Source organism: Mus pahari, chromosome 20 (genome assembly GCF_900095145.1).
Source record: "Mus pahari chromosome 20, PAHARI_EIJ_v1.1, whole genome shotgun sequence".
Taxonomy (NCBI): domain Eukaryota; kingdom Metazoa; phylum Chordata; class Mammalia; order Rodentia; family Muridae; genus Mus; species Mus pahari.
The window spans coordinates 18,272,923-18,285,634 of NC_034609.1; the positions used below are offsets into that span (position 1 = coordinate 18,272,923).

The 12,712-nt window shown below is 43.8% G+C and overlaps 1 protein-coding gene across 1 annotated transcript in view; it reads right to left on the minus strand.

The window, feature by feature from the left end:
• Nucleotides 1-12,469, minus strand: part of Bbs2 (Bardet-Biedl syndrome 2) — a 35,764-nt gene extending 23,295 nt beyond the window's left edge. The window contains exons 1-2 of the mRNA XM_021220354.1: nucleotides 11,894-12,469; nucleotides 1,924-2,151 (exon numbers count right to left, since the gene is read on the minus strand). Coding sequence (XP_021076013.1) covers nucleotides 1,924-2,151; nucleotides 11,894-12,010 — 345 coding nt within the window. The 5' untranslated portion in view covers nucleotides 12,011-12,469. The remainder of the gene's footprint in view (nucleotides 1-1,923; nucleotides 2,152-11,893) is intronic.
• Between the last annotated feature and the right edge of the window lie 243 nt (nucleotides 12,470-12,712).

Here is a 12,712-nt window from a genome sequence, read left to right on the forward strand (position 1 = left end):
GCAGCATCTTGCTTTGTAGCCTAGACTGGCCTTAAATTTACTATGTAGTCCAGCCTACCTTCAAACTTACAGTCCTCCTCACTCAGCTCTGGAGTGCTAGAGTTTCAAACATACAGTACCTATTCCTGACTGAAAAAGTCATCCGAAATAGCCAGGGGTAGATGGTCCATTAACTCATGAATAAAAAATAAAAAATAAAAAGCCAGGCAGTGGTGGCACACACCTTTAATTCTAGCACTTGGGAGGCAGAGGCAGGTGGATTTTTGAGTTCAAGGCCAGCCTGGTCTACAGAGTGAGTTCCAGGACAGCCAGGGCTACACAGAGAAATCCTGTCTTGAAAAACCAAAACCAAAACAAAACAAAAAAGAAAAGAACCCGACATATATGTCTAACATATATATATGTCTAACAGCCTATTATCTGCCATACACCAACACATACACCAACACCAACACATGCTACAGGGTGGGCTAGCCTGGGAAACATGTCAGTCACAAAACACACACAGCTCAATATTCATGAAGGCTGCCTAAAGCCAGAAGCTAATAGGGTAATGAAGATGCCTGTTTTGGGGAATGGAGTTTCTTTTGGAAGTGATAAAAAATGTTTAAAACTAATTGTAATGAATGTTCCAAAAATTCTGCAAAGTTCCAAACTAATTAATGGGACATTTTAGGTGAACTAAAAAAAAAGTGTATAAAATTTGAATTATACTGTTAATATGGGGTTGGGGGTATCATATACTATGATTCCATTTTGTAAGAAAATTTGTTATCCCCTAACTGAGACTCTATTGACAGCTGTTGGGAGAGGGAGAGACACTTTTCCTTGGGGTATGGCCACTGATGAGTTGCCACACTCCGATGGAAAGGCCCCACACCAATGTGCATATTCGAAGCATTAATTGGACTCTGAGTGTCATTTAAAAATAGACAACCAAAATAAATAAATAAATAAATAAATAAATAACCAAAGGAGATAAAAAGGTGGTAGGGATTTGTGTCACGGAGGCCAGAGGGGTAAAGGGAAGATATGATCAACATAGATTGTATAAATGTAGAAAATTTTTAAAAAATAAAAAGTATTTTAAAAAGAACTTTTCCATTTTTTAACTCATATATACTTTTTAAAAAAGGAACAAACTCTATAGCTAGGCATAGTTGGTCTATGTCTACAATCCCAGCACTCAGGAGACTGAAAAAGGAGGATCACAAGCTCAAGAGCCGCCTAGGCAACAGTGAGACCTAATACACATCCACACACACACACACACACACACACACACACACACTCATACCACACACACACTCATACCACACACACACAATTACACACACACACAAACACACACACAATCCTTGTGAATTAATTCAAATACTCTTTGTCTATAGGTGATTTACAAAACGATTTCTTCCCTATTTTTTCCTATAGTAGACAGTAAGAGATAGCTCAGGCACTAAGTCTGTAGCAGCTTGTAGACCACGGGCTACAGTAAGGACCTCCACCAAGCGTTGGGGCTTAATGCAAGGCCACAGAAGAACTGTTTGCTGGATTCCTAAAAGATCTGGACAGATGGTGTCACAGATACATGTGCTGTCACCAAATGTTTAACAACCATAACCCCACAGATAGACTACAAATGCCCTAAACAGAAGTGAAGCTGAGCTCCCCACTGCTTGCCTGCTTCAACAACCAAAAAGAAATCACCCCAACAAACACCTTCAAACACAGCGACAAGGCTGGACCAGCAGCTCAGTAACAGAACACTTAACTTGTATGCACACCCAAGGCTCTAAGTTAAACCCCCAACACCAACAACAACAACAAAAAAAACCTTGTCTGACAAAAACTAACAAGCAAAGAACAAGACCGTGGGCATTACTGAGCAATGGAGCCCTGTAGGCCAAGGAAGGGTATACTTGCCTCTCTGTAGAACAAATCTGAATTATTGTAGATGTCGTACGCCAAGAGACTGGTCTGTGTCCCCACTAAAAGAGTATCATAGCCAAGCTCAGGGTTCAAGACTCCCGCACCCAGGCAGCTGACCGTCTGGTTAATGTTGAGCAGAGAGACGTCAGACTCCAGAGGGCTCTGGAACACTCTGGAAGCATTAAAATGCTGGCTCCGCGTGTGAGGGTTGTGAATGAAAACCTGAAAAACAAAACAATTAATTCCCTAAAACATCCAAAAAATGCCAAATTCACATCTTACTTTTTACATTTTTAAAAAATTTAAAAAATGGTTAGAAAATACCAACAATAACAAGCAATCACCTTAATCTATAGAGCTTAAGATACCCATGCAAGGCTAGACCTGGTGGCACACACCTTTGATCCCAGCACTCGAGAGGAAGAAGCAGTCAGATCTCTGTGAGTTCGAGGCCAGCCTGGTCCATCATATAAGTGAGTTCCAGGACAGCCAGGACACACAGGAAAACCCTGTCTCAAACAAATAAACTAAAGCAAAAACTAAGAAAAGCTAGGCACACACAGTTCTATGTTAGTCCACTTTCAACCTTTGTGGATTATGGAAATCCAGTGGTTCTTAGCCCTTCGGTGGAAGTGAAGATCAAGCTCTAACTGCCGCTTACGAGGAAGACACGCGTGCTCCCTACCAGACCGTGCAAGCAAGCATGTGGACCGTTCCTAGTGTTAGGTACAGGAAGCTGACCCGAGCTTCGGTGCTGATGCTATACAGCACATGATCTCGGGAACCAGAACATGCACTTCCTCAGTATCCTCTACTCCAGCCCCAAATAAATTCCCTTCCCAACCCGTAAAATGATCTCTGAGTTTAATGTGTTTCACAAGCTTAAAATGTGTCATATAAATCAAATTCTTGAACACTGTTTTAGTCTCTACTAGTAAGACCAAGAATTAAAATTAGCCCCAAGGTCAGAAACTCAACAGTTGTATCTGTGAGTATCATAAACACAGTCTTCACCCAGCACTCGAACTTCCCTGAGTTTCGCCTGGGAAAATGGCGTTAAATCAGTAAATGGCTTCCCAGGTGCCGTGACACTGCTTCCAACATAGGGAACTGGGGGGCCGTGGCTTCTAGGAGCTGCAGTAAAAGGGGGATGTACAGCTTTGGAGAGACTGCTTCTTAGGATCTTACTTTTGCTAATAATGTGTCTGCTTCTATGCCTCTGTGTACACACGTGTGTGGGCACCCATGGCAGCCAAAAGAAGGCATGGAGAGCTAGAGTCACAGGTGGCTATGAGGTGATGATGTGCTGAAACCAAACTCCAGTTTTCTGCAATAGAGTGAAACTATTAACCCCTGAGTTACCACTCCAGCTCCCTCAGTGAGAAAACTTTTACTACCTTGAGACAGGGTTTCCCTGTGTAGCCCTGGATGCCCTGGGACTCATGCGAAATAGACTGGCCATGAACTCAGAGATCAGCCTACCTCTGCCTCCCAAGTGCTGAGATTAAAAGTGTTTACAACTATGCCCAGTATTATTATTATTATTATTATTATTATTATTATTATTATTATTATATGTAAGTACACTATAGCTGTCTTCAGACACCCCAGAAGAGGGCATCCGATCTCATTACGGATGGTTGTGAGCCATCATGTGGTTGCTGGGATTTGAACTCATGATCTTTAAGAAGAGCAGTCGGTGTCCTTAACCGCTGAGCCATCTCTCCAGCCCCCATCTTAAAACAAATATAACCTTTAAATGATAATCACGACAGAAGAAGGAATGAGAAACACTAAACTGGAAATCCCTGGGTCCTCGTTTTAAATATTTCATTCCCTTGGGATACATACTGCATTAATTTTAAATTATAACCTATGCAAATAAGTTTAAGAAAAATAATATTGTAGAAAAAAGTGGGGCCAGCAAGAGAGCTAAGCAGCAAGAGAGTTTGCCAGGAAACCTGCATTTGATCCCAAGGACCCAAGCGGCAGAAGGAGAGAACTGACTTACAGAGAACTGGCCTCCACTGACCTCCAAACACACACTATGGCGCCGTGCACACAGTCGCATGCACAAATTCATTCATTTATAATATATGCAAGGGTGCTGGAGAGATGGCTCAGAAGTTAAAGAGTACTGACTGCTCTTCCAGAAGTCCTGAGTTCAATTCCCAGCAATGACATGGTGGCTCATAATCATCTGTAATGAGATCTGGTGCCCTCTTCTGGCATATAGGCATACATACACACTGTATGCATACTAAATAAATCAATCTTAAAATAAAATAAAATATATTCAAAAGACTAACCAGGAAACATGAAGAAAATGTGCGCAGCAAGTGAATTCTGTTTAATGTTCTCATCTGTGTGATATTTTACAAGTTCTTATAAACACTAAACTTGATCGGACTTATGCTCAGAAGAGGTAAGTCGGGCTGGCGAGATGGCTCAACGGGTAAGAGCACTGACTGCTCTTCCAAAGGTCCTGAGTTCAAATCCCAGCAACCACATGGTGGCGCACAACCACCCACAATGAGATCTGACACCCTCTTCTGGTGTGTCTGAAGACAGCTACAGTGTACTTACACATAATAAATAAATAAATAAATAAATAAATAAATAAATAAATAAATCTTTAAAAAAAAAAAAAAAAGAAGAGGTAAGTCCTGCCTGATTGCAAGTGACAGGGCTCAAACAAGTAGCCTGGTGTGACCAGACCATGCATGGCAGGAGTCACATCACACTTCATTTTGTAATATCTCTAAACAAAGGGGTTCTTAAAGTCTTCTAGAAATTAGACACTGAGAAGAACAGGAAGGGAAGTAGCTCATATGTCCCCAAGTCTGGAATGGAAGAGTCAAGTTTATGCCAAAAGCAACAAGATGTGCCAGTGTCAGACCCCGTATGGAAAGAGACCCTAGAGAGGCCTACAAACAGACTATTGCTTTCAAAAGAATAGAAGTGGGTGGCAGGGCATTGTGCTAGCTAAGAAAGACACTGATAACCCAGCTCTACAGTAGGAGAAAAAACATCCCCAAGAGAAAATTCAGTGTTCATCTTTTAAGAAAACACTCTCTATTCCTTCAAGAATAACACTAAGCAAGATGATCCAAACTTAAGAAAAGATTGTATGTTCTCCCTCATATGTGGATTCTAGCGTATTATGTATATATACAAACAGGTGTAAGTAGGTACAGTCTAAAATTTAGAAAGAAGATCAACAGAGAATAATATTAGGCTATAAGAAAGGGCAGAATAGCCGGGCAGTGGTGGCACATGCCTTTAATCCCAGCACTCAGGAGGCAGAGGCAGGCGGATTTCTGAGTTCGAGGCCAGCCTGATCTACAAAGTGAGTTCCAGGACAGCCAGGGCTACACAGAGAAACCCTGTCTCAAAAAGAAAAAAAGAAAAAAATGAGAGAGAGAGAGAGAGAGAGAGAGAGAGAGAGAGAGAGAGAGAGAGAGAGCAAGCAGAATAGGGCTGGAGAGATGGCTCAGTGGTTAAGAGCACTGACTGCTCTTTCAAAGGTTCTGAGTTCAATTCCCAGCAACCACATGGTGGCTCACAACCATCTGTAATGAGATCTGATGCCCTCTGCTGGTGTGTCTGAAGACAACAATGTACTCACATACATAAAATAAATAAATCTTTAAAAAGGGGGGGGACAGAATACAGGTAAAAGACAGAGTTGTGAAACAGGATATGCATACTTCTCCTAGTTTCAATTCCATTGAAGTGTGTGTGAGAGAGACAGAGACACAGAGAGAGAGAGAGAGAGAGAGAGAGAGAGAGAGAGAGAGAGAGAAGAATCTGTGAATTCAACATTCTATGTACTGAATTAGCAAGAACCATTTCTTTACATTCAGAAGAATCCAAGAATCCACCATGTTAATCCTTTGAGCCGTGACGGGACCTGCTCTGAGTTCACTGCCCTCAGTGCAGCAGGAACTGGATGTGACTAGTCACTCAATACATCTCTCACAATGACCCAGCTAGAAATAGTCTTTTTTTTTGGGGGGGGGGTTGGTTTTTTTTGTCATTGTAACCTGAAATGTTTCCTTTTTTAACTTCTATTTGGAGCTATACTGGACCATTCTATTATAGTGCTATTTCATATGTAAACTGTATTGCTATGCATAAAGTATGTTTTAAAGACAAACAAAACAAAGGAACTTCTGCTATTGAAGACAATACTTACTTCTATAGTCTAACTTGAAGCTGAGCCGGTGCCTAACGAGAAGCTGGACCCTACTGACTAGCATCCAGGATAACAGAAAGTCCTCTGCACAGTACCAGGAAGGTGGCCATCACCCTGGCCACAAAGTCCGAGATGGACAGAGATGACCTACCTGCGACATACGCCAGTGCAATAGAGAGGCAAACGCTGAGGGAGGAACCCACCTCCCACTGAATTTAAGATCCATTCCATGGGACTCATCACCCACAGTTCCCTCTTCTTTCTCTCTCCTCCAGCCAAGCAAGGTGCCCAAAGGAAAGAAGGCCAAGGAGAAGAGCAGAAGAAGGTGGCCCCAGGGCCCCTGCCATCGTCAAGAAACAGGAAGTCAAAAAGGTGGTCAATCCTTTGTTTGAAAAAAGGCCCAACAACTTTGGCATTGGGCAGGACATCCAGCCCAAAAGAGATCTAACATGCTTTGTCAAATGGCCCCCGCTACATCAGGCTGCAGTGGCAAAGAGTCATCCTCTTTGAGTGGCTCAAAGTACCTCCTGCCATTAACCAGTTCACCCAGGCCCTGCACAGGCAAACAGCTACTCAGCTGCTTAAGCTTGCCCACAAGCACAGGCCAGAGACAAAGCAAGAGAAGAAGCAAAGGCCACTGGCCCGTGCTGAGAAGAAAGCTGCTGGCAAAGGCGATGTCCCAAGTAAGAGACCACCTGACCTCCGAGCAGGAGTCAGTATGTCACCACATTGGTGGAGAACAAGAAGGCTCAGTTGGTAGTGACTGCCCATGAGGTAGACCCCATTGAGCTGGTGGTTTTCCTGCCTGCCCGGTGTCGAAAGATGGGGGTGCCCTATTGCATCATCAAGGGGAAGGCCAGGCTGGGGCGCCTGGTCCACAGGAAGACATGCACCACTGTTGCCTTCACACAAGTTATCTCAGAAGACAAAAGCGCTCTGGTTAAGCTGGTGGAAGCCATTAGGACCAATTATAATGACAGATATGACAAAATCTGCCCCCAACTGGGGAGGTAACATCCTGGGTCCTAAGTTTGTGGCTCGTATTGCCAAGCTGGAAAAGGCAAAGGCTAAAGAACTCGCCACTAAACTAGGTTAAATGTACACTAAGTTTCTGTATATAAATATAATTACAAAATAATAATAATAATAATAATAATAATAAAAAGATCCATTCCACGGAATGGGACCCACGTCTGACTCTGCTCAAGTGGCCAAATGCCCGAGACTGGATAGGTCATGGGCCTAAGGGAAAAATCAAGTACTATTGTGACTTCTTCGGACACAACAGGGCTGGTGTGTATGAATTCACAGACTGGGGCAGCATTCAGAGAGCCTACACAAATTCATGCCAGATGGGATCTCAATGCTGAGAGTGGTAAGTAGACATGGGCTTCCACCCCTAACCAAGAAGCTATCTACAATTGATGCCAACTTGCAAAAAAATAAATAAATTAGTTTTCTCCAATGGAGTCTCCCTGGGTACACTTACCACACCCCAGAGCAGAACCCATGTCCAGGAGTAGATGCCAACACAAAATATTTTTTTGACCAATGATATTTTTGTTGACTTTTTTCCTCTCATACTGCTTTCTTTAGTTTTTTTTCCCTTGTTTATTTGGGGGCCGTGCTTGGGATTATGTTTGTTTTTTTGGTTGGATGGGGAGGTAGGGAGGATCTGTGAGGAGTTGGGGGAGAGGAAAAACATGATCAGAAATATACTATGAAAATTTTTTTCAATAAATAAAATATCCTTGTCAGGCCAAGGCCCAGTCTGGATGTAATGATGAATGTCTGCTTCTACACATGGGGTAGCAGCGAGCAGGGCCAGCTCTAGCTTCACCTGGGAATCCTGGTCTGCTTTTACCCTATTTGCAGTACTGAGGATTGAACCTGGGGCCTTAACCATGCGAGGCAAGCACCCTACCAGTGAGCTACATCCCTAGACCTTTTTCATTTTTGAGACAGGGTCTTGCTCTACAGCCCATGCCTCTGCTTACTGAGTAGCTAAGAGCACGGGCCTGGGTTGTCAGACCTGGCTGCAATGTGTTTGGGGGGGTTTGTTTGTTTGTTTGCTTGCTTGTTCTGTGTTTTTTGTTTGGTTTGTTAGTTTGGTTTTGGCCTCCACCTTTTGATAATCCCCCCCATCTCTGCCTCTCTAAGTATACTGGCACAAGCCACCACTCCCAGATGGAATGTGTGCTTTTAAAGACTCTGTTTACGTTTTATACGGATGATAAAATGTTCCCATTTTTTAAAGCTTTATGTGTGCATGAGCCATGACATGTGTGTGGAGATCAAAGGACAATCTGTGGGTTTCACTCTCTCATTCTGAGATGTGAGTTCTGGGGATCAAAGCGCTACCTGCTGAGCCACTTCACCAGTGAACCAGGTTTACTTTCTTGGTTTTTTGGTTTCTTGTCTGCCCAGATGAGAAGACCAGTATGACTGATCCAGTAGGGCTTCCCCAGTTCTGCTGCAGGATATTTGACTACACCTGTGAACCCTGAGGTTGTGTTATTTACTGGAAAAACAAAAAACAAAACAAAGCAAAACTATTTCTAGTTGTGGTGCGGCTCAGCCCTTAGCTTATACCTTTAATCCCAAACAATGAAGGTAAAGGTAGTTTACAGAAAGAAGTAGCCATGTTTGAGAGTGATTGAGAGGCAGAGAAAGTGACAAATCAGAGAAAGACTTGACGTACTAGGATACGCCCAGAGAACAGAGAGGGAAGGGAAGCCACCTAAGAGCAGTGCGGAGAAAGAAGACGCAGCTTTCCTGGGACAGTGATGCAGAGACGGCGTGCAGAGAGAGAACCGCTAGACACAGGCGAAGACAGAATGAGCCAGAGAATGAGAAGTCGCCAGAAAAGTAGGACGCACTGCCAAAGTTCATACAAGGCAAAGAAAAACAATTCAAGAGAGGCTGGCAGAGAGAGAAGCTGGATTGAATCAGTCAGCTTTGAGAAGAGTTTAAGCAAGAACACTTGAGTTGACCCAGCCAACAAGAATTCAGAAAGAACTAGAAAGAGTCAGCTTATCCATCAGTATGTCTCAGAGGCTGAAACATTCTAGGCCTAGATAAGATTGTGCAGAGGCTAGAAGCTTCCAGGACTAGACCTGGGCTAGCAAATGGAGGCAGCAACCCTTGGAGAGGACAATTACATCAGGCAAACACAGTTGCTTTTACACCAGTCATAATGCCTTTACAGCAGCTCCAAAATGTAACTTGGCAGTGGTACCTCTGTTTGCTTTCTTCCTCAGGCTGCTCCAGTCAGAGCTGCTGGATGCTGTGGCTTCCTGGTTCCAGGATGCTTTGCTGCCTATCTGCTGTTCCTACCTTATCTGCTATCCACTAATTTTTTCTTTACTTTTGCTTGCTACATGTTTCAATCTACTCCTTTCAATCTGAACGTTCACTATCACAGATCATTCTCTCTACCATACAGACCAAAAGCAAGACAAACAACAAGAACAAGATACCTAACAAGGCTCGTGACCTCAGCCTTTAACTCTGGCCCCACAGTCTGTGTTCTGGATCACACCAACCTTGCACTTCCTGACCCTTCTACAGTAAGCCCACATATCTACAGGCTTGTTTTTCCATTTCTTTCGAACCTCCAAACAAATGCTACCAGTGACCTTTCTGATCACCTTCTCAACCAGCCAATCTGAATACTATTCTTTTCTCTTAAGAACATACATAGTATGTGCATAATTTAAATGTATGTATCAGTGTGTCTATACCATATACAGTTCATATCATATTACATATTCTAACATGATATATCATGTACACATCACATACACACCCTGCTTACTATCTGGTACTCTCTCAAATGTAAGCTCTAGAGGTGAAATTTCATTTACCACAGTATCTGCAGAGTTAAGAAAAGTGCCCAGCACAGGATTGCACCTCAAATTAGGGGTTAAGGCAACACCAGTGGCATATCTTTAGCCTGTTATATTGCCACAGCACTCCGTTCTATGAGCATGTATACGCACATATGCATATGTGGATGTGAACTTCTTTTGGATGTTTGTCAGTGCCTGGGATGGGGGTAGGCAAGCATTCTACCACTGAGTTACATCATCAGCCTTTTTAATATTACTATTTGAGTGTGCGTGCCTGTGTATGTGTGTGTGTTCAGGCTCTACAGCACACAAGTGAAGGTCAGATGACCACAACGTACAAGAGTCCGATCTCTCTCCACATTGTGTGTCCCTAGGGCAGAACTCGGGGCATCAGGCTTAGCAGTGCCTTAATTCAAGGAACAACTGGACAAAGAACTCCCCCTTCTTCTAAAATTTTAATTTTGAGACAGAGTCTTCCTATGTTGCCCAGGCTAGCTTTGAACTTATGATCCCAATCTCTTGAACAGATAAAATAACAAGTGGATAGCACTCCATCAGGACTGTTAGTAGCATCACACAGCAGGACCAATGTTTAGCATTTTACTTCATCATACCAGTTTATGAAATCATAACCTATTTAAATGAATCCTTATGTTCCTGCTATGGAACCCTAGAAATAGCATATAAGGTAACATTCAACACACATGCAAGTGTCTTGAAAACGCCTTACACAAATGCGATTGTGTACCTGGCATCCCTGCTGAGTCTAACAACAAGAATTCAATCTCACTTTCACACCTTTTTTTTTTTTTTTTGTTTCCAAACTGGGTCTCGATCTGTAGCCCAAGTTGACCTCAAACTGGAGGTAATCTTCCTGCCTCTCAGACCCTTGCACTGGGATTACTGGTGTGAGCTACCACATACAGCTTCCTTTCCAGAACTTTCTCGTTGGGCAATCTCAGACACTAAACTGAACCTCTTTGAACGGTTTCTAATCAGTAAAGTGGGAATAGCAAAAAGAAATTAACAGCCCCTAAAAATTAGGGACTACTTCCCATAACCCTCTTGAGGCTGCTATTTGTTCAATGCTGAAGGTTATGAAATTAGAAATCAGAAAAGCAAGAATCCACGACACCTGTGTTACTTTAGTATTTGCGGCCTTATAGCAATGATGCTGAGAGAATTAATATATAAGGCTTTGTACCTGTTAGAAGTTGTATTTATGAACTCACTATGGTCCTTGTATTTTGAGCATGCATCCATCCATACACAGGGCCTTGATGTGCATTGTCTGTGGCCTTTCTACATGCTTTCTAAAAAATATCAACCTCATTTTATCTCCAAGTCCCCAAAATCTAGCATGAAAAAAGTGTTAAATGTAAAAGTGAATATTCAATGATTTTTTTTTTTTAAAATCTGTGACCCTGACACCTTTCTCAGTATGTGGCTCATAATAATCATTTAATGAATACTTAAGTTATGGGGGAAAGATCTGAATGTACGTGATCAAGAACCAAAACTACAATCTGAATTTAATATTGGGGTTGGTGTCCCCACCCCACCCCTTTCCTCCACTGTCAAGAGGCAAATGTGGAAAAGACTCCAGGAGGCAAGCAGAGGCCCTGGGCATGAATCTGGAGTCAGCAATCGCTGCTACTCCTGGACCAGCTCTCCTTCTTGAGACTTCTTTTCCCTAAGCTCCTGATCTGTCCTCAATACTGTCCAACACTGAGAACCTGGTGATAAAAAAAAAAAAAAAAAAAGTCACTGCTACGAAGCTGTTCTTTGAAACCCCACATTGATAGGACTGAAGCCAAGGACAGTAGCGACCGGTTGCCAGGCAATGCGGGCAGGGGGCGGAGCAGCGTGAAGGGCGGGATCTGGAGGAGGCAGGAGTCCGGGTGGGAGCGGTTACCTTGCCCGCTTGGGTGGCGGCCGCCAAGCACGGGTGAGTCCCGTCGTAGCGCCCTATGGCCACCATGCGGGGGCTGATTTTGTGGCGCAGTTTCAGGGTGAACACAGGCAGCAGCATGATGGCGCCAGCTACGGGCGGAAGACAGACGCCCGACGCAGGCGCAAGGCAGGCAGCTTGGCCGGCCGGTTGCCTAGCAGCGGATGAGGAGTGCGAGGTAAATACACGCGGGACTGCGGAAAGCCACAGGCCCGGCGCCGGAAGCGCGGGCTGGAGCGCGACCAGTGTCGCCAACTCTCTGTACGCCTGCGCGGATCCTCCCTGCGGCAGAGCTACGCAACTTCCCAACTAGCTCCTGCGACTGCGCAGTGGCGTCGTGCCTGGTTGGACCGCGTTCTTTTATGGTCCTCAGGAGGCGGCTGTAAATTAGTGTTAGATGCAGCCCTACCTTGGCGCCTGGGATGGCGGTGTCTGAGCCAGTACCTCCCCAGGATTCTCTGTAGCATGTCAGCCAAGCTGCACCCCGGACACACCACACTCTATGTCACCCAGTCATTCCTTCAAGAACTAAGGCTTTACCCGGCGGATAGTTGAGTGGGTGAAGACTCTTGATGCCAACCCTGATGACACGAGTTGGAAGCAGAAAACCAGCTCCAAGGGCATTCACACCCAAGATTAAAAAAACAAAACTAACGTTAAATTGCTTAGTGTATCCCTTGCTTTAGCTGTTCTGCCCAGGCAAACAATAGTAACCCGAAAATGACAATCCCCTCAAGATAAAAGTAAAGAGTATAGTTTATTTAAATAGTTTAGGCAGCAAAT